Below are 23,168 nucleotides of genomic sequence, written 5' to 3' on the forward strand. Positions count from 1 at the left end.
TAAATACAGCAAATCAGCATATTAGAATGATTTCTGAAGGATAATGTGGCAATGAAGCCTGGGGTAAAGATGCTAATGAATGTAGCTTTGATCACAGGAATAAATTACCTTTTAAAATGTATTAAAATAGAAAGCAGTTATTTTTAAATAGTACATCTTTGCTGTGGTTTGAATCAAATAAATGCAGGCTTGGTGAGCAGAAGAGAATTCTTTAAAAAACATTAAAAATCTTACTGTTCAAAAACTTTTGACTAGTAGTGTAAATGGACCTCTAATGGATGATATGACCCCTTTGAGTTGAAATGATTAAAAAAAATGTTGGATGTGGTGTATATTGAAATCAGGACTCATGTCAAAAGGCGTTAATGGGCAAAGTACCTGGAAAAAGAAGAGAACAGGAAACAGTGCTTTCGAATTAGATCATTCATGATTTCCTCTATGACATCATGTGCTGTGCTTTCATCGTTTTTTGCTCTCCTATAGTCGCGCATGTCTGTCACTCCCATTGTAGTGATGACACAAGAAAGAACAAGTACTCTCCGTCCTTCAGCATGATGGATATTTCAGTTTGTTCTTGCTGTAAGCCACACTTGCATTATGAGCGACAAATGCACACTCCCTAAGATTTCGTACATTTAGGAATCAAGTCTTTTGTTCTTAGTGTGCGTATATATTCTGCAATATACACATAACACAGCAGCTGTGGAATTATCCCCAAGAGTTTAAACCCTGTAAACAGCATTTAAGATTTTGGTTCTAGCTCTGGTTGAAAAGCTGAACCGTTCAAAAGGAAGAGTCTTTAACCGCACGGAACATCTGCAGTGACGTTGGTTCAACTTTCTGTTTAGGGTTTTGTTCTCGCCCGACCGGACTGTAACCCGCAGACCGACCTGTGGGCTTAAAGCCAGGAGAGCGTCCTGTGGGAATCAAGCCCATTGAGCGAACTGGTGTTTGTCGCCGCAAAAATCTGCCAGAGGTTACAAGGTCACCATAACCGTGGGCATGCGAGAAGGCGTAGCCAGACCTACGCGTGCTCCTTCGGGTGAGCCTGGTGCGGCGCGGGCGAGGAGCAGGCTCCTTCATCTGACGCACCTTATACCTAACCTGCATTTAACAACCGAAACAGAATTTTGTTCATTGGTTTACCTATCTATTCAACAATCCATTTCAGTAAACATCTGTCTTGTCTCTTCATTTTTATACTATTATATATTTTATACTATACTATTACACACAATTACAGTAAGACATTATAATGTGCATACTTCCTCTTTACACATATAAACATTATGAATATGGCAATCTGAATACAGACCTTAAACGTAATTTGATGTGCAGGTAAAGATAGTCAATTACTGCATATTCAGAATATGCCTGTGTGTAATTTGATTGATAAATGATCTTAAAAGTAATACTGAATACAAGGATCAATACTGTGATGTAAAGTAACTATATACCTTGTCATTGATGGTAGGAGAGATCTGGTTGCAGAAGAACCGGTAAGCAAACACAGGAAGCGCACACAGTATAGCTGTCAATGCAACAGTCAGCCAAACGTTGGGCTGGTTGAGACAATTTCGGGCAGTTCCTGTAAAACACAAGATACATACACACTTTATACACTCTACTACACACTTTTTCTTGAAAATTAGTATGAAAAACAGCATGTGATATACAAATCTAAAATGATGGAATGCTACATTATATATGTGTATGCGAAAGTATTCATACCCTTTTTTTTTTACATTTTGTTATGTTGCTGCCTTTTGTTAAACTGCTTTAAATTACTTTTTTCCCACATAAATCTACACTCCATACACCGTAATTGCAAAGTAAAAAACAGGTTTTTAACATCTTTGCAAATTTATTTAAAAAAATAAAATGTAAATGATTACTATGCATAAGTATTCACACCTATTCAAATAGGACAGTTAAAATTAGCTTAGAAACAGTCATATTGCTTGTAGATGTTACTACACTTCGAGTGAAGTTACCTGTGGCAAATTCAATTGAATGGGTATGAAAAGGTCTAACAGCTGAAAATGCATATCAGAGCAAAAACCAAGCCCTGAGGTAAAAAAAATTCTTTAGACCTCAGAGACAAGATTGCATCAAGCCACATATCTGGGGAAGAGTTTAGAAAAAAAATGCATGTAAAGCATGTAGTCTCCGTTACCCTTAATGAAGAAGTCTGAAACAAACAGGATTCTTCCTAGGGCTGGCCTCCTGGCCAAACTGAGCAATTGATGGAGAAGGGCCTTGGCTAGAGTGGTGACCAAGAACCTGATGGTCACTCTAGTTGAGCTCCATGATCATATATGCAGATAAACTTACAGAACTACAAACATCACTGCAACATTTCACCGATCTAGGCTTTAATCTTCTCCTCAGTGAAGACACATTAAAACACACTTGGAATTTGCAAAAAAGCACCTAAAGGACCCTCAGACTGTGAGTAACAAAATTTTGTGGTCTGATGAATCTCAGTTCCAAGAATCACGTTTGAAGGAAACCAAGCACTGCTCATCACCTGCAGAGTACCATCCCAAAAGTAAAAAATGCTGGTAGCAGCCTCATGCTGTGGGGCTGTTTTCAGTGGCAGGGACTGAGGGACTCATCAGGGTAGAAGAAAAGCTCAATGCACCAAAATATTGAGATAGCCTTAATGAAAACCCAGTCCGGGGCTGCATTTCCCAAAAGCATCGTAAGACAAGTTGATCATCGCTCCATCGGTGGCAATGGGGCTACGATGTACTTAGACTTACAATGCTTTTGGGAAACGCAGCCCAGAGCATTTAGAACCTCAGATTGGGCAGAAGGTTCACCTTCCAACAGGACAATGATCCTAAGCACACAGCAAGAGTGGCTTTAGTCAACTTGAGTGGCCCAACCAGAGCCTGGGCCTGAACCCAATCAAAGATTTCAAGAGAACCCTGAATATGTCTGCCAGGCCCCCTTCCAAGCTACCAGAGCTTGAGAGGAGAAGAGGTGAGGCAAAGAATGGCAGACAATTGGCAAATGTTGATGTGTAAATCTTGTTGCATCATACCCAAAAAGACTTAGAGGTTTTTCAGCTAAGTACTTAGTTAATGGTATGAATACTTATGCAATGTACCTTTTCCAGTTTATTTTAATAAATGTATAAAGTTATGACAATTCTGAGTGTAGATTGACGTGGGAAAAAAGTAATTTAAAACAGTTTTACATAAGACAGCAACACAAAATGTGAAAAAATAAAGGGGTTTGAATACTACTCTATATACAAGGCAATGTATATAGAGACAAATGCAAGCCCTACTTACCTATGAATGCAAAAGAAGATGGACGTAACCGGAAAAGTCCATCAGTATACATTGTGAAGGTCAATATGAAGAACATTCCCAAACTTCCCCAAACAAAGAGATGGTTCACAACAGTCCAGTACGAGAGGTCCAGCCCCAACTGTGGGAAATATAGAACAGCAATTAGGAAAAAATAGGAAATTAAATCACACACACTACACTGCAATGCAGGGTTACACTAACCTGTACACACACAGTGACGGTGAGACATGTTTGAGTAATCAGTGCGAATGACTGATAGTCTGCACCATCTTTGCCGTCGTCTCTCGCCGTGTCATATGTGGCAGCGTAAGGCACAAAGAACAGCACAAGAGAGCTGTAACAGCTGTGAAGTGCACACATCATGAAGGCACGTTTACTGAAGTACTGACTCAACTGCCCTGGTACATACAGCTGAGGGTATTCAAGACTCCAGCCAGCATTCACATCCTGGAGAAACATAAAACAATATTAAGTCATATTTCTTTTCAATGAACCAGTTTGTTTCTAACCATTAATATTCCGTGGAAATGCTACAAGGCCTCACTCATCTTTTTAACAAACAAGAACAAGGTGAACTGACATTTTTAATGTTTCTTGGAGGTTAATAAAAAAGCTTCTTGCAACTGTCTGAACCTAGTATCATGAAAATTGAGTTTGGACATAAACAGATATAAATACATTTCGATTTAATGTCCAAATGTACCTACCTGATCAAACAGACTCATTCCCAGTACAGGCAGGGCAGTGTATACCAAGTTATACAAAGTGATGAAGCCTTCATCATATACTGTCTAGAAAGACATGCAAGAATTAAACTCAAGTCATCTCAAGTGTGATTGCAAGGAAAGAAGAACAGTTTTCAGTTCTGTTGCACCCGACTCACCTGAGCGGAAAAGCCGCAAAAAAATGCGTACCAGAAGTGCACGAAGGTAAAGGTGAAGTTCTTATAGAAGAAGTAGCGCAGGAAATTGCACATACGCAGGTATGACCAGCGACCATGTACCAGCAGGAGGCGCTGCAGGAAACGGAACTGAGCAAAAGAAAAGTCACTCGACAGCACTGCCTGCATCCCCTCCTGACCACTGATACCCACACCGATATGAGCCGCTAAAGGAGGAGAATAAAGAGAATAAGATTAATATCAAATAATATATATACATATGATTCCATACCATAGTTAAATATACACACTGCCGCTCAAAAGTTTGGGATCAGTACGATTTGTAATGTTTTTTTTTTTTTTTTGTTTGTTTTTAACAAAATCTCATCAAAGTTCTGTTAATTTGATCAAAAATACAGAAAAAATAATATTATAAAATATTATTGCAATTCAAAATAACAGTTTTTTATTTTAATATACTTTAAAATAGAATTTATTTCTGTTATGTAAAGCTGAATTTTCATTAGCCATTACTGCAGTCTTCTGCAGTCATCACATAATCCTTCAGAAATGATTCTAATATACTGATTTATTACTTTTATTATCAATGTTGGAAACAGTTGTGCTGCTTAATATTTCTTTGGATCCTGTGATACTTTTTTCAGGATTCTTTGATAAATAAAAAGAAAGAACAGCATTTGTTCACAATATAAATATTTTTTAACAATATAAGTCTTTACTTTTCACTTTTTATTAATTTAACACATCCTTGCTGAATAAAAAAAAAATCTTTCAAAGAAAGAAATAAAGAAAAAAAATTACTGACCCCAACTGTTGAAAGGTAGTGTATATTGTTACAAAAGATTTCTATTTTAAATAAATGCTGTTCTTTTTAACATTTATTCATCAAAGAATCCTGAAAAAATTATCATAGCTTCCAAAAAAATATTAAGCAGCACAACTGTTTCCAACATTATAATGGATCAGCATATTAGAATGATTTCTGAAGGATCGTGTAATGATGCTGAAAATTCAGTTTTGGGAATAAATCATGGGAATAAATTCTATTTTAAAGAATAATGAGATAGAAAACCACTATTTGTGATCAAATAAATCAAAGGAGCAGAAAAGTCTCCTTTAAAAAGCATTACAAATCTTACTGATCCCAAACTTTTGAGTGGCCGTGTATATAATTCCATTTTATATAACAAAACAACAACAAGCCCTGAGAATGTTTATTTTCTTATGCATCTGTATTGTTGAGCTGAATTCACCTTTAATCATGCTGACATCATTAGCTCCATCTCCTATGGCTAGAGTGACCGCTTTCTTATATTTCTTGACCAGCTCCACGACCTGAGCTTTCTGCAGAGGAGTCACACGACAGCAGATAACCGTCTTGCACATGCAAGCCGTCCGCAAAAACTCCAGCTCCATGTTGCTCTCCAGAGCAAATGCCTACAAACACAAAGATCCCAACAGGAAATAAAATGGTTTCACTCTGTGCAGCCACACCCATCTCAGTACCAAGGGCAGAATCATACATTTGGAAATTAGGCAAAAGTACAGAGGGTAAATACGGTTTCTCTCACCAGACTGTGTCCATTTATCACCAGTCCATACTCTCCATTCACGTTCTCATCTTTAACCACTTTAGGAGTATTACCCAGGATAACCTCAGGAATAAGGAATTTATCTTGTTCAGTTTCAGGGCGGATCTTTAGACAGGCATCCCTTTGCAAAAAAGAGACAATTTAAATAATATAGCTGCAAGCAGTGATTACCGGGGTTCAAGCGCTTTAAGGCATTTAAGCACATATAGAAAAAGACATTATTTAGCAAGCCTGTAACTATCTAAATCAATGATTCAAAAAAGGATTTTTGGCAAATCCAAGTAATTTAGCATATAAATATTATGTTTTTTAATGTTTATGACTATTATAGCGCCAGCTGTAGTCCTATCTCCTTAAAACTTTGCATGCTTATTTAGAAACACCTGTTGCATGTGCTCACCAGTTTTCGTAAAGTTTCGAGTTTTACTTTAGGTTTTGTAGGATTTGGGGTACATTTGGACAGGCCCCTTTTCTAAATTACCCCATTATAGGTCCCAAAGGGTAAATGTTATTTTTTGTTTTGATAATTATCGACCTAGAGAGTCCAGAAAATTGTACTACAGTGTTTTTTCCAGACTGAGCCAAAAAACTACGACTGATTCGCAAAAGTATTTTTTATTTTATTTTTTTACATCTTCTCATTCATTTAAAAAGCGATTTGACAGCAGTGTTTTTAGAGGCAAAGTTGTCCAGAATGAGGAGTTCTATCAAATTATATGAATATTGAAAAGCCGGAAAGCCGGGCAACGGTACAATCGTTTACGGCCTTGAAAAGTACGATATCGCCCTCTAGTGGTCGATTTCTTTCAAATTGTCAAACAGGCCCACCAAGTTTCGTTCAATCACCCTTGGTTAACCTTGTCTAATGGGTGCTCAAACTTCACCGGCCATGAATGTCAGCCATGTTTTTTGAGATACGCAAATGTCCTTATAGACACATTTTAGTTTTAATGTATATATAGCCATTTTTAGTTTTTCCCCCTCTTATAGCGCCACCAAGTGGCCAAGCTCCACAACTTTTTTCCTGTGACCTCAGATTGAGCTCTCACATAAGTAGTCTGAGTTTGGCAAAGATATCTCTTTCTGTTCAGGAGTTATAGGCATTTTACTAAAAGTGGACCCACCCCTTTTAAACGTTTTGGCTTCCCTTTGCAACAGTGAGTTGAAAGTTCAACTTTATTTAAATAATTGTTGATATTCACTCTTCAGATAATTTTTCTGCACTGGTTTGGTTCCGATCGGGTGAAAAACCTAGGACTAGTTAGCAAATTTAGGTTTTTCAAAAAATCCAAAATACCCCAAATTTCGCCAGGCTCAAGATCGAATCTGAGGTATGAATTTTGTCCGGAGTGCCAAGGATTCCAACAACATAAGACACTTGAGCCTGCGACTGATGGTTTAGGGGTTATGAGCGATTTCGTACTTTTGATCGCTGTAGCGCCCCCGACAGGCCGATTGGGGCGAGTCTTGGTGACCTTGTTGGTGGTGTGAGTACAACCATCCCTTTAAGTTTCAAGTCTCTACGACTTACGGTTTGGTCTGCACAATCAGTTTTATCTGGAGATTGCTGTCACAATAGGGTTTCAGCGTTATGCGCTTGAACCTCCAATAAACACAACAGAAATTCTGTAGAAGCACATAAAAGTCTAAAAACAATAGCAGAAAAAAAACACAAGCTAAATGTTGCATATGCAATTTAAATGACATCATTAAAATTTCCCTATAAAACGCCCATTTTGTGGACACCCACCCAAATAAGGAATTTTGTCATCGCCTATGTGTTTAGACCTCAATATATGACAAATATTATGTCATCTGCATAAGATATATTACCTCAGCTCCTGTCTGACCTCTTCTGGTGAGTTAGCTCTAACAACAAACACGTCATTCATCTCCTCCCTCAGCAGGTTACACGAATAGCCAATGTTCTCAGCGGTCTCTGTTAGAAAAAGACAGACAGTACAAGAACCCAGAAAGTTTTTAGAGGGCCATTTGGTAATTTATCATTAAAGGAACTTAATTAACAAACTTGCCAACCATGAACACACAAGAGCGCACAAACACACACACAAATGGAGGGTAATCAGTACATTACATAATGTTTATAAATGACACAAGCACTGACTTCATTATGTTACATAATTAAATCATTGCACTTTCATAATGTGAAACACTGAAGTTCGAGTTCAAATACAAAAATAGTCTTTGGGAACAGATTGTGTTGCTTAATGGCTTTATTTCTGCCTCGTAGCATAAGATGCGCAACACAGAAAATGAGTTAGAATATAAGCAATGCAAATCAGGTTTACTTTAGAGTGATCAGATATACCAATTTTTCAAATAACACTGGGGATGTGAAAACGGGTCACAAATAGCATGAAGAAATGGCTGAATTTTCTAATTAAATAATGAAGCACCTTGTTTGTCACCAGTGAGCACCCAGATTTTGATTTCTGCTTTGGCCAGCTGTTCAATGGTCTGAGCGACTCCATCCTGAAGTTTATCCTCTATGGCTGTAGCTCCAATCAACTAAACAAAAATGATACCACAAAAACACTTTAGCTTCATATTTTTAAAAAATAGCAAACATTTAGGGCAAATTAAACAGAGCAGCCAACATAAAGACTATAATCTCTAATTGTGCTTTTGTGTGTGTGTTTTGTTTATACCATCATGTCTTTTTCTATCTCCTCATATAGCTTCTCCAGTTTCTCCTCACGGTCTTCCAGGGCCACACTGGACTCATGGTGGCGCTGTTTCCACTCTGCAAAATATTCTTCATCCAAATCCTTATATGCTAGAACAAGAGTTCTCAACCCCTCACCAGCAAACTCCTACAGAGACAGGTAAAAATTGTGAGAGAGTGCAGAGACAAATATATAGTTATTGGGCATGATTTAAAGTATAATTAAATCAGTGAATAACAGGCATTCCAGTTGTAAAGAAATCTGCACATTTCTGTGGAGAACACCTACTTCTGATGTTCTATTTTAACTAAGAAATAATTTGTTTACTGCCTATGTAGACAGAGACAGCTTACAAGGTTTTAGAACAAAGCTATATTGTTTAAAGTGTGTGAGATAGCATGAGAAACTCTGAGAAAGATAAACAAATATTTTCTTTGTAGTCTCACTAGAGCCCTCTGGTGTTGACTTACATTGAGGTGCTCTGTGGTGACCTTCATCAGTTCGCTACAGGAGGGATGTAGTCTCTCATATACAATGGTGTCTGCTCCTTTACAGTACAGGGAGAGTTTGCCTTCTGGATTACGAACTGAAAGAAAAAAATCCAGATTTAACACACACAAATACACACTATGAGAAAAGCCATGGAGCCTCCTTAAAGCAACAGTTCACCCCAAATTAAAATTTGGTCAGTATTTACTCACCATTAGGCCATCCAAGAAATAGATAAATTAGTTTCTTCATCTAAACAGATTTGAAGAGATTTAGCTTTACAGTGCTTGCTTACCAATTTGCAGATCCACATGACTCCAATGCCATGTGACACGAAAAGATGCATATTCAATATTGTATATATAACATTTCATATATAATCTATAATAACAATTTCGCTAGTGAAAAAGGCAATCCCATGTTGTCTTCTCACATCAAAATCACTGATATGTTTGTTTAGAACGGCGTTCACTTGTAAACAGTGCTTGGTCAGTGCATATTTCTCTCCTGATTCACTGAAGAAAGCAATATTATTTGATAGAGGATTACAAATTTTTAACAGAAGCAATAAATTAAGGTTAAAAACATCTTAACGATGATTTTGGTTATTACTAACACACAGCTTTTCACTTATCATGACAATAATTGATGTACCAGAGTTATGTCGGATTGTTGTGATGTTTTTTATCAGCAGTTTGAACTCTCATTCTGACGGCACCCATTCACTCCAGAGGATCCATTGGTGAGCAAATGATATAATGCTTAAGAAACAAACTGATTTATCTCTTGGATGGCCTGAGGGTAAGTAAGTTTTCAGCAAATTCTCTTTTCAGGGTGAGCTATTTGTTCAATAACTAGTGAGCATACCAATTACAGACATCCTTTTTCGCACATTGTTAAAGTCCAGAATGGCTAGCAGCTCATAGCTCCTCTGAATCCCCATCTCCTCTATTGTCACTGTTTCAGGGCTTCGTGAGCGGAACACAAAGCCGAAATTACGCGCAGCCGTGACCAGGGCGCCCTCATCCGGAGACTGGGCCTGGTATACCAGATTACCTACAGATGAAAATGTATATATAAAAAACGCATGCTTTAATGAACCCATACTGTACAGTAAAAAGAAAATGCATGTTTTACATAATCACTCACCTTCCTTTTTTTCCTCTGCCATGACAGTGTGACAGAGAGCGAGTAATCTGAAGAAAGCATGAACGTCTGGAAGCTCCAGCTTTACAGCCTCTACCAGACTATGATCATAAAAGAGGAATTTTGGGTCCGCAAGCCGGTTAAAGGAGAAATCCACTGGTGTCATTTCCTATCACAAACTCAAACTTATTAACCCAGCATACTCATTAAAATCCCTTGTGATTGTTTGAGACTTTGTTTCTCACCTCTGTGATCTCCAGCCTCTGTCCACTGTAGTTGTCAATAACATCTCCTGTGGGGCAGAGAAAACACGCTTTTAAGTTCAAACAGTATCTGGCTGTTTGATCGCAGCAGGGGAGTTTAACGTCTTGGGATGACTGTATTGGCAATCTTTTGAAATAATATAGGCCTATAAATATAACAACTGGTGCAATGCATGTGGGATTGGTTCTGACCGTAAGATTTCCCATTAATGGAGCATTTGTTGAAGGTCATGATGTTCTGGGTGAGCGTGCCGGTTTTGTCAGAGAAGACGTATTTGATCTGACCAAGCTCTTCGTTGAGAGTTGTGGTTCGAGCCTCAGCTGGCGTGTCACTTCGTGCATAATACATGTTCCTGTCCCAGTTGATATAGTAACTGTTACCCAACCGAATCACTTCCATACTGCAATATAAACACAAAGAATGATAATTGCATTCCTTTTTTTAATTAACGCAAACGTTTTTGCATCATCAGGATGACAATTTGAGTCAAAGGTTTCTAAATGAAAAATTACAGCAGTATTTCAGCCAAAAGGGCAAAAGATACCTAGAAATAGAGTGGAATATTTCTGCATCTTACATCATTTCTTCATTTTCATTTAATTTTTACAGAAAACAAACAAGAACAAGTATGCAGGACATGAACACACTCTACCTGACATATAGTGAAATGGGCACCACAGTGTTGAGGATTATAATGTAGGACCAAAAGGTGAGGAACGCTGAAAACGCAATGTTCTCTTCTCGTGGAAGAAAGGCATTGAACTTTGACCCTGCATGGTTTTCCCAAATCCCATTCCCCACAGCCAGAATAATACACATCAAAGCCAGAAGCCCAAAAATCTACAAAGAAAACACAACAGATCAAACTTTAGTTTTAGTAACTTGTAGTGACCTTCTCCTTACATACTAACAAACTACATTTAATATTATATTGTTTTTTTATTATTTATTCGCTCAATCCTTTTTTCTGTAAACATTTATTGTTTATACACACTACTGTTTCAAAGTTTATGGTCAGATTTTTCATTCTGATTTGAAAGAAGTCTCCTATGCTTACAGTATATAGGCTGCATTTATCATGATTGTACAGTCATTACAATTTAAAATAATTTTTGTGATAGCAAATCTTAATTTTCAGCAGCCTTTACTCCATTTTTTAGAGATTAAGGCAAGACACTGCAATTAAACAAATAGTTATCAACTTACTTACTCAGTAGATTGATTGCTTTGATAATTGCAAACATATTTTGTATTACAAGTTTTCTAAAATGTACGTTTTAATATGCAAATGAGGCATTATTTAATGAAATATGCGCTAATTTGCACATATTTCTAGTATAAAAATCAAATCACTGGATGAAGTCAGTTTCAAAATTCTTGTTTAATTTTTACACATTTTTTTGTGGAATAAAATGTTGTATAACGAAAATCAAATTATATATGAACAAATCCCTAAAAACCTTCTGGAGTTTTGTGTGTGTAAGTGCTCATATACACACACACAAATATAAAGGAGCAAATCTTCAAGTGAAAGAGCTGTAAATTAGCATTTAACTTACAAAGAGCACTAGTACATTCATGAGTCGATCGATACTTGTCCTCTTAAAGGTGCTTTTCCCACAGTTCTGCATCAGTTTAGTCTCTGGGCCTGAAGACATAACATATATATGAACCACAGCACTTCAATGATTTCACTATAATGATTTCAATCATAAATCCAGTATGTTATTTATTCAAGAGTCAGTTTTTGTATAGTCTATTGACTAGGAAACCATTTTACACCCTCAAAAACATACACCAGACACAATCTCTCTAGTAATAAAAGAGGGATTGAACTGGGACACCAGACAGCTCCAGAGCACACACCACACATCTGCCTGAATTTATTACCTGCAAACAGCACCAGGCCAAAACACCAGTCAGTGTTTCTGAGCGTGCAGCCTCTGAGCAGGACACGCTCGTTGTCCAGCGAGTATTTCTGCGTGCCGAACGTCAACGTGCCTGTAAAGCGATCCAGGCGGTTGTTAGGAGGCTCACAGCACACCTCCCCTGAATAAAACACAGAGAAGACCAGGAAAATGTTATTGCTCAGAAATTCAGAAGACTTAGATGCTGAGAAGATATAGGAGTTTTCAGATACTTTTTATGTAGGTTAATGCTTTGTAGATTGCACAGCTTGGATAATTTGGTCTTGGACAAATTTGTATGTTTTGACCAATGGGAGTAGACTTTAATATAATCTGAGCACACAATGAGACTGTTGTTCTCTTTTGAAACTCTAGAGATGATGTGAGCTGGGGTTTTGCTCAGGAGCAAAATTGGAGAAGCGGGAGAAATTAAACATCGACGTTAATAAAACGTCTCAGTTTGTTCTCAATTTCATCTTGTCTAGTAAAAGAGTTGAGATTCCTAACGGTTACTATTTTCCAAGTCAAGTAAAAAAAAAAAAGATTTAAAAATGGTAGCACATCACTCACTCAAGTTCCTTCCTTTAACTATTAACTAGTAAAGACTTACGAAATTAATATCAATAGGGATGGTGTAAATACATTACTCCAGTCTTCAGTGTCACATGACCCTTCAGAAACCATTCTGTTATCCTGATTTATTATCAATGTTGAAAACAGTTGTGTAGCTAAAATCGTTTGTAACAATATAAACTACCATTTAAAAGTTTGTGGTCAGTACATTTCTATTCTTTCTTTTTTTGAACGAAATTAATACTTTTATTCAGCAAGAATGTGTTAAATTGATAAAAAGTGTTTTCTAACAATGTAAGCCTTTGCTATTTTGAATAAATGCATATGTTTTTTAAAACGTTTTACTCAAAGAATCCTGAAAAGTAGTTTCCAAAAAATATTAAGCAGCACAACTACTGCAACATTGATAGTAAAAGCAATAAATCAGCATATTAGAATCATATCTGAAGGATAATGTGACACTGAAGACTGGAGTAATAGCTGATAAAAACTCAGCTTTGCATCACAGGAATAAATTATATTTTGAAATATATTAAAATAGGAAACTGTTCATTTAGACTGCAATAATATTTCACAATATTACAGTTTTTTCTGTATTTTTGATCAAATAAATGCAGCCTTGATGAGCAGAAGATAATTCTTTTTTTCTGATGAATGGCAGTGTATCATCAACTGTTCAGTTACCAGCATTATTTAATATTTTGCTCAACAGAAACTCTTACAGGTTTGGAATAACTTGATGGCAAGTAAATGATATCAGAATTTTCATTTTGGTGAACTATCCCTTTAACTAGAACAAGGAATTCTACTCACCATTGAACGCAGCCAAAGCCTCTAAATTGTCTCCCATGTCTCCTGTTATCGTCAGAGCCTGTTTAACCTTCAGGTTGGTTTCTCTGTGTGTCAAAGAAAACATGAAATCAGGCCAAAACGAACCCTATTTTTAAACATAAAAAACACAGGATTCATTGTGTACATCACATGAGATATTTGAGCTTCATAAAAACAACAGAAATCTATTTATTATAGCTGCACATACATAAAAAGCAATCCCTGTTTTTTTGTGTGTGTTTCTTGTACTCACCCATCCAGCTCCGCAGTCTCTATGTACACTAGGTTGAGAGGTTCGCTGCTGGACAACAGGAGCACATCCGCCTGTGAGGAGAATACAGAGAGACAAGGTGATGTTAATTCAACATTACTTTAAATCTGATCCTAAATCTTTAAGTAAAGATATGAAGTTTAAAGGTACATACAGGTAAATGTAATTTAAATCTAAATCTGTAAAATGCATTACTGTGACAAACTGGTTGTTCTCCAACTTTATGATGTCTCCCACTTGCACATTCATCCATTTGTCACTTATCAGTCTATTATGAAAGAGAGACAAGAAAATTATTGTCTACCACATAAACCACATAATTTTAAGTTACAACACTCAGGGTGTGTGGGTCATATGTTGCCATTTAACTCATCATAAATTGTAAATGCATATTCTTGCGGAGTTTGTTACTGACTGTTTGTTAAATATGATGAGGGACCACCAGGAAACTATTTTAAAAACTGACAGCATAGAATAGAAATCTGAGGCATTATTCAAGCAGCCATTCATTTTTGTGTGTGTGTTTGTAGTCTAAATACACAAGAACAGGTCAGACCAACAGGAAGAACCTTTTGATGCATCTACAGCTGCATCCTGTTGTGATTGATGTGTTTGTTTTGTAGTTAGTTAAAAATTCAAAGCATTCCAGGTTAAACCAGAGACAGTATGAGAAGAACACACAGAAAATCCCAACTTCCAGTTAAATAGGCCTTTTCTCTCTCTCTCTCTCTCTCTCTCTCTCTCTCTTTCTCTAGAAAGTACATGTGCATTAGCTGAACAAAATATGATAAAATATATAATATAAATAATATAAATGCAACTAATGTCAGCTTAATAGATACAATTTTATGAAACCATTGATGGCACTCAGGAGGTCAGAAGCTTGCATACACCTTGAAGAATCTGCAAAATGTTAATTATTTTACCAAAATAAGAGCGATCATACAAAATGCATGTTATTTTTTATTTAGTACTGACCTGAGTAAAATATTTCACATTAAATATGTTTACATACAGTCTACAAGAGAGAATAATTATGTTGGAATTATAAAAATGACCCTGTTCAAAAGTTTACATGCAGTTGATTCTTAATACTGTGTTGTTAAATGAAAGATCCAAATATTGAGATGCATCTTTTCACACTGAGGACAACTGAGGGACTCATATGCAACTATTACAGAAGGTTTAAATGCTCACTGATGCTCCAGAAGGAAACATAATGCATTAAGAGCGGGGGTGAAAACTTTTTTAATTTGAAGATTGGGGTAAATTAATCTTATTTTGTCTTCTGGGAAACATCTAAGTATAGTTTGTAGCTTCTTAATGGCAGTACAACATGAAAATAAATATTTCATTTGGGCAAAATAAGAAAAATGCACACATTTTCATACTGTTAAAAAGTTTACACACCTGGCTCTTAACGCAGCATTTTTCCTTCTGGAACATCATTGAGTGTTTGAACCTTTTGTAATATTTGCATATGAGTCCCTCTATATTAAAATATGGATCTCAAAATCATACAGTCATTGTTGGTTCAGGACAAACAAGAGACAATCAATACAAAAAAAAAAAAAAACAGTGGATCATTCAGGTAACACGGTATTAAGAATCAAGTGTGTGTAAACTTTTGAACAGAGCTATTTTTATAAATTATTTTCTCTTGTGGACTATATGTAAATGTCTTTTATGTGAAATATCTTATTCAAGTTAGTACTAAATAAAAAAACATTCAGCAGATTCTGCAAGGTGTATGTAAACTTTTGACTTCAACTGTATATATACACTATACTATGTAAATACACTATAACTTCCTGGTGGCAAACTACTGAACCTACAATAGCTCTTACTGCATTTGATGTCATGTGAAATTCTTGTATGAAAAAGGCGTATAGACAACAAGACTGCAAAAAAGTGACAAACAAAATTTGACAGCCACTCACTTTCCATTGATGAGCACATTCACTTTACGGTTATTAACCTTCCTGTCACTTCTGTGGCGATTCTGTCAGAGGAAAAAAAAGAGAGAAAAAAGACTGAAGAAAAATCATGTAGGAAATTTAATGAAAGTTAAGAAAAGCCCTCATGGGCTGAAAGAATTTTTGAAGACAGAAGAAAATCCAATTCAAGGTCTTTAAATGCCAAGACCTTCTACATCCAGAAACCAGGTCATCTCAGATTTTGGAGAAGAGAGAAAGAGCAGATGAGGAGTGAGGAGTGTAATTCCCTAATAGTGTAATCCCTCGTCCACTCCCCTCAGCAGGAACATAAGGACTATTGTATTCCTGTTGAGGGTGAGGTTGCTTCTGTTGACGGTATCAAATTTTCCAGTCCACCGCTGACAAATTTTAGATCCGTAACCTTTTGCTTTACGATTTTCTGCTGCTCAGAGGAAAGTTGGCTTGAAATGGCCTGTGTGCCAAAGTAAAGGGCATTTAAATTAGACGTAAACTTAGTATTGTAGCAAAAGCTGCCAGTCTCTTTAACTAAATGTCATTTGTTTCCATAAGACTCACAACTAGAGCATGGGAAAACCAGAGCTAGCTCAATTTGGGTTCTGGCAGAAAGTCTGGAGATCCTCTGGATAACATGGGGACAGAAAAAATGAATAGGGGTCCCACAGTGTCGCCTGTTTTTAAAAATACTTAAGCAATTCATACTCCTTACCAGGTACAATGCAATAGTTACGAAGACTACTTAATGCACTAATGATATGTCAAAGTGGGCAAGGCTATCCAGTAATACACAGCATATAACAATCAACGAAATGTTGCACTTGTGATATTTTCTCTTCATCATGTGGTCTTAGCTGTTTCTAAACACAGCAGGCAAACCCAAAAAGGAAAATTCTGTCATCATTTCCTCACCCTCATGTCGTTCCAAACCTGCATGACTTTAGCTGTGTCTCATTTGAAGGCTGCGTCATCCGGAGGTCGCATTTGTAGGCTGCATACGTCATCAAGGATGTCTTATTTGAGAAAAGTAACCATAAATTGACTGTTATTCCTTGTGAGATGTAAAATACTGTAATTTCTTTTTTACTTTGCAATTTAATGATTACTTTTCTTAAATGAGACTGCCCCGGTGACGCATTTGCAGCCTTCAATGCTGAAATGAGACGCAGCTAATATGTCTTCTGTGAAAGACACTAGAAGATATTTATAGAACGAAAAGTGATAGTTAAACAGTTTCTGAGAATAAACAAACAACACAATAAAAGTCTTCTTTTGTGTTTAGCTGAGGAAAGAAAGTCATACAGGTTTGGAACGAATTTTCATTTTTGAGTGGACTGTCCCTTTAAAGGCTTCTGCAATAATTTGGGGAAAACGGTCTAATCGCAGTCAGATCTTGTTGTTTCCTCTCAAGAGGGGGAAAAAAGAAAGAAATATGAACAAAGTATGAATAGATCTTCAGTTTGTTGTATACAGTCACATGTGTGTACTTACAATATCATCAATGGCGTCTTTGGCTGCAGTCACTGATAATACTAAGACTAGAGGGACGACTGTGGTGAACCAGGACAGGGATGAAATAGCAGGAATAACCTATAACACAGACAAAAAAATGCTAATGTGTTTCGAAAGTGGAAACATTATATGTGACCCTGAACCTCGTCATAAGGGTATTTTTTTTTTTTAAATTGAGATTTATACATCATCTGAAAGCTGAATAAACAAGCTTCCATTGATGTATGGTTTGTTAGGATAAGACAATGGCTGAGATACAACTATTTGAAAATCTGAAATCTGAGGTTGCAAAAAAATCTAAATATTGAGAAAATCTATTTTAAAGGTGTCCAAATGAAGTTCTTAGCAATGCATATTACTAGTTTTGATATATTTATGGTAGGAAATTTATAAAATATCTTCATGGAACATGATCTTTACTTAACATCCTTTTTGGCATAAAAGAAAAATCAATAATTTTGACCCATACAATGTATTTTTGGCTATTGCTACAAATATAACTGTGCTACTTTCAACTGGTTTTGTGGTCCAGGGTCACATATTAAAGCAATGCTAACAACATACTAGTTGTGAGGCAGAGAGGTTGGGCTTGTACATATACAAATAGGAGACGCTGTATCACTCAATATGACAACGTGATTTCAGCTTACGAAATGCAATTTATGATATGATTATTGTCTCTTATGGATCATGTAATTTTTCACAGTTACATAGACTTCTGTCTTCCCCTTCATCTGTAATAGCCGCCCATGAGTGTAACGAAAATGGCTGCCGCCAATTGACTTCTCTCAAAGTCAAATCTAGTAATGCAAGCTAACAAAGTTAACAGGGTCATGAGACGGTCATTCTTGTGCAAGTATTTAGCAATTTCGAATGTGTGGGGCGTAGGCTTACTACGGGAAGTTAGTGTCATGTTATGATCACATTGTTTGCAATATGCATGACTAAACCAAATAAATCAAATTGAGGAAACATCCTCAAAGAATCTCACTTCCTTTGACTTAGACTTTGTTTCCAAATCCCTTTTCATTCATTTACTTATTTTATAGATTGACAAACTAATCAAAGAATATTGTGAACATCTCACTCTGGTAACCTGTTTCCAGTGCTCTACTTGGTAGACTTGGATTTTACGCACCTGTAGGATGAGCAGGAAGAGGAAGTAGGCATTTGCGATCCTCTGGAACTGCTCAAACAAGTTGAGAGGCAGAAAAGTGAAGGGATTGTATTTGGAGGTCTTGATGGAATTGGTCTACAGGTGGAAAAGATAAAGAGGAAAGATGATTCAATAGTGTTGCTCAGATATTATGTCACGGGTTACGATGTGGTTTGTCTAAAGATTACAAATGCTTTATGTCATTTCCATTTAAGTGATAAGTGATGAAAGACAATGACAAATAAGTTTGCTTTTTTGTTCTTCAGTAGAAAAGTATCTAAAAATAACGTCAATCTGTTAGGAGGAAACTGGTGCATATGTGAACCTGGACCACAAAACCAGTCATATAGAATTATACATCACCTGAAAGCTGAATAAATAAGCTTTCCAGTGATGTTTGTATAGGACAATATTTGGTGACATACAACTATTTAAAAATCTGGAATCTAAGGGTGCAAAAAATCTAGATATTGAGAAAATCACCTTTAAAGTTGTCCAAATTAAGTTCTTCGCAATGCATATTCCAAATTAAAAATTAAGTTTTGATATATTTACGATAAGAAATGTACAAAATATCTTCATGGAACATGATCTTTACTTACTATCCTAATGATTTTTGGCATAAAAGAATCAATAACTATGACCCATTTAATGTATTGTTGGCTATTGCTACAAATACACCCGTGCTACTTATGACTGGTTTTGTGGTCCAGGGTCACAGACAAGACATAAATGCTCAATTTTGTAGGTTTGAATTTCTGTCAATTTTCTGATTTTATACTCACAGCATATTTGAAGGATGAGTTATATTCTCTGTCATTTGCTCTGATTTTCCTCTCCACCTCTAAAAGAAAATATAGAGTGACTGAACCGTGTTTTCTGACAAATTATATAAAACAACGACTTGATTTATTTTTGAGTGATGAATGACTTTGATTTGATAGTGTTCTAATGTCAGAGCTGTATGTTGTGTACCTTTTTCTTTCTTCCGCATACAGTCTAAGCCAAAGAATGACATGGCTTCCCTTCTTTCTTTTCAAGGATTAATCATAATTTCTCTGAAAAAAAAGAACAAAACATGTGTCTGAGAACCATTTCCCTTTCAAGAAGAGTGTGTGAACTGCTTAATGATGATGGTGATTCAAAAACAATATTTAAGCACTTTCTGTTTGTACAAAAGCACCAATACTTCCTGATTTTGAGTTTTTAATGGATAAATGCAACTGTGGTACATTGTTTATGAACACACTAAAACACAACCATTCAAAAGTCTGGGCTTAGTTAGATTTTAGATTAAGAAAGAATGTACTAAATTGATAAAAAGGGACAGTAAAGACCAAAAAAAGTGATTAAGAACTGTCATAAACGCTGCATGTCTATTCTCAATATTACTATACTGTATCAAAAATAAATGCAGCCTTGCTGAACGTAAAACACTTTTTTGAAAAACATTTAAAAAATCTTACAGACCCCAAATTTTTTAAAGGTAGGCTATATATGCACACTTACACACCACACACACACAAACACATTTCAAGTTTAGGAAACAGCACTTGAAGACCCACCCATTGGACAGAATTCCAGAGTGACTTCAGCGCAAGAGTTAATTATAGAAACCACATGTGTGTGTGTTTAAGAATGTGTTTTAAACGTACAGCACACAAGCTAGAGCACCTCTGGAAGAGCTGTTTTCCACTGCGGCCACAGCTTAGTTATGCTATCCACATCACTGGAAAAAAACTAGTCATTATGAAAACCCAGAATAAATATTTAACTGGTTACAAATCAGTACATGTCCTACTCAAGTTTAATTGGAACACTTAAAGGGATAGTTACCCAAAAGTGTAAATTATGTCATCACTTCATCACACTAATGTAGTTTAAAACCCGGATGACTTGAGATTCTTGACTTGACTTGAAAAGGAGCTATTCAACTGAATGTTCACAATGGTCCATCCACTATTGACTGCAGCACAGTAAATGTATCATAAAAGTAGGGCAAATAACAATTTTTCAAAAGCTATGGCAGAAGAGAAAAAAACCGTAATGGTTTACATAACTAATTGTGTACTTTTCTTCATAAAAAGTCATCATATAACTACTTTCATTGCCATTTTGGTGCTTTTTTTTGTCCTTTTTTAAGTTTGAGTGCCCCATCTCATTGTATTCTATCAATCATATATCATTTATTATCATATTTTTGATTCTACGTTTCATTGTAATCTGTATAATCAACATACAGAGTCTTCACATTGCAAAATCTAATTTTCCCACTCTAAATGTCAGTAATGACTGAGGGCCAAAACAAATAAAACATGTCCTGAAACACAGACAACACCCAAGCCAAATGTGCAAACTTTGTGAAGTTAATTCTTCACGGCAACACGCAGGGAGTGATTTACAGGAAAATAGGCAGAATAGAAAAAAAATAAAAGGGGTCACTGAGTGAAAAGCAATGCAAGTGGTTGGAAAAAGACAGACATGAGTTCCACTTAAACCACAGAAACAAATACAGGGGTTCTGAGGGGGTCTAAAATGACAAGGCACAGGCCACAATACGCACAGATAAAAACCACATATGCACATCTATGTTTGCAAACACGCATGCTACAGCAACACCTGTCTCCTTGTCTCACAGTATGGTTAGGCTGTACCCTCACTGTAAAGCAAAAAAGTGGTCACTGTAAAAAACTAAAATATAAAATGTATTGATATTATCATTTTAATATATAAAAATACATTACATAAACGTTACATATGTAGGACATGCTTAATGAAGTAAGGTACACAGAGCAGATGAGGCAAAAAGCAAGCAGGGAAAAGAAAAGAAAAAAAGTCCAAAAACCACAGGAAGAAAGAGACAAAACTTTCAGTTTTACTAATCACATACTATAAACCATCCACTCGCGCTCTCCCTTTCACAAGCACGCACTTGCCTCGTAAATTCCAATTACATTTTTGAGAAATTTGAATTGCTTTGCAGAATTGCAAATTGAATTTGAATTTAAAGTAGAAAAATGAACTGTAATTTAAAGACAAAAATTAAAATGCTTGAAACTAGTGTTATTTTATGTCCTGTCATCCTGTCAATTAAAGAGCAGGTCATATGGGTTTTCCAAAAAAAAAAAATCTGTTTTTAATGTAAACAGTCAACAAAGTTGTTAATAAAAAAAGTGCATGATAAATAAATATATCGTCACTCAAAAGAAAGAGTCGACTCTGAACCACCTTAACAAGTTGTAATATTTTCGAATCTTTAGCCTGTTACCTATATACATCACTCGGTAACACATTAGCATGATCCCCGCCTGTCCGTGAAATATGAACACTCTGACCTGCCCACAAATACTTCCGCTAGTCAGTGTGTTTACATCAGGGGTGCCCAAACCCTGTTCCTGTAAAGTTCAGATCCAACCCTGATCAAACACAACTGAACCAACTAATAAGGATCTGAAGGAGCACTTGGGTGTGTTTGAGTAGGGTTGAAACTAAACTCTGCAGTAAGGTAGATCTCCAGGAACAGGTTTACATCATGTTGAGAAAATGTCGTGTGTGCTCGTCATTTTACCGAGGACTGCTTCTCTAATCTTGGTGAGTTCAAAGCAGGATTCTCTAAACACTTGTCCATGAAAGATAAGTCTGTACCGTCTTTATTTGGACCAACAAGCATTTTCGAACCACAACCCATAAGTATGATTAATACGTTATGTGTACATTTTCAATTGAACGCTCAAAATCTAAACTAAAAGTTTTTAGTGCTAATATGTGATGTTTACCTAGTGCAGATTTAGGTTTCCAGGTAAACCATGATATTACCGGCTTACTGAAATAGTTCTGATAATTTGCTGTGAACACAGTATTTCCTAAGAATGTGTCGATTAATGTAGACTGTCGTTGTTCTAATTACTTTGTCTAATAATAATGTAGACATATTTTGGTTAACAAACTGTATTGTTTCATATAGTCACATTAACACTCGGCTACACTGTAAAAAAAAAGAAAAAAAAAAGTTGTTTTACCTTAAATTAGTAAGTGTTCGTGCTGCCTTAAAATTTTAAGTTTACTCAACTCAAATATCCAAGTTGTCACATAGTACAACTTAACATTTCACGTTGACTAAACGTCAAATTTTACGGCAGCACAAACACTTACTTTTTTAAGTTGAAACTTTTTTTTTAACAGTGTAACATATCCACCATTATTGTTTTGTAATAAGTGTTTCATTTCCGACACTCATTGTATTCGGAAAAAACAAATCACAATAGAATTGGCCAGCTGACCAATCAGAGCAGAGTAGGCTTATGGAAGGGAGGGGTTTACGGACCTTAAACTCAGAACTGCACTGAACTGATCATTTTAAAAACATTGCAAAATGATTCTAATACTAAATGTATATTCTGAGTAAACTACAAAATTTTCTGACCTTAGATGTATTTAGAACCTGTTGTAGGGGACTCCAACACAATATTAGGACACTTTAAAATACAACATGACCTGCTTTTTAAATTCCAGTTCAACTTTTGAAGGGTTGTGCTAATTTAATTCAAAGGTGAATAAAATGGTG

At 36.1% G+C, this 23,168-nt stretch overlaps 1 protein-coding gene across 1 annotated transcript; it reads right to left on the reverse strand.

The window, feature by feature from the left end:
- Positions 1 to 503: 503 nt before the first annotated feature.
- LOC141334433 (probable phospholipid-transporting ATPase IM) lies at positions 504 to 19,622 on the reverse strand. Its single transcript, XM_073839496.1, has 27 exons — positions 19,580 to 19,622; positions 19,390 to 19,448; positions 18,587 to 18,700; positions 17,428 to 17,526; positions 15,925 to 15,986; positions 14,180 to 14,252; positions 13,967 to 14,037; positions 13,696 to 13,778; positions 12,293 to 12,451; positions 11,962 to 12,050; positions 11,055 to 11,242; positions 10,594 to 10,802; positions 10,384 to 10,430; positions 10,142 to 10,307; positions 9,860 to 10,048; positions 8,974 to 9,089; positions 8,486 to 8,650; positions 8,234 to 8,345; positions 7,650 to 7,755; positions 5,796 to 5,937; positions 5,478 to 5,661; positions 4,207 to 4,430; positions 4,031 to 4,114; positions 3,525 to 3,770; positions 3,303 to 3,441; positions 1,458 to 1,588; positions 504 to 1,104 (listed from the first exon to the last, which is right to left on the reverse strand). The coding sequence occupies exons 1-27, from the start codon at positions 19,620 to 19,622 to the stop codon at positions 784 to 786; spliced, it is 3,621 nt and encodes a 1,206-aa protein (XP_073695597.1). The 3' UTR covers positions 504 to 783.
- Between the last annotated feature and the right edge of the window lie 3,546 nt (positions 19,623 to 23,168).

This window comes from Garra rufa, chromosome 5, assembly GCF_049309525.1.
Source record: "Garra rufa chromosome 5, GarRuf1.0, whole genome shotgun sequence".
In the NCBI taxonomy this organism is placed as follows: Eukaryota; Metazoa; Chordata; class Actinopteri; order Cypriniformes; family Cyprinidae; genus Garra; species Garra rufa.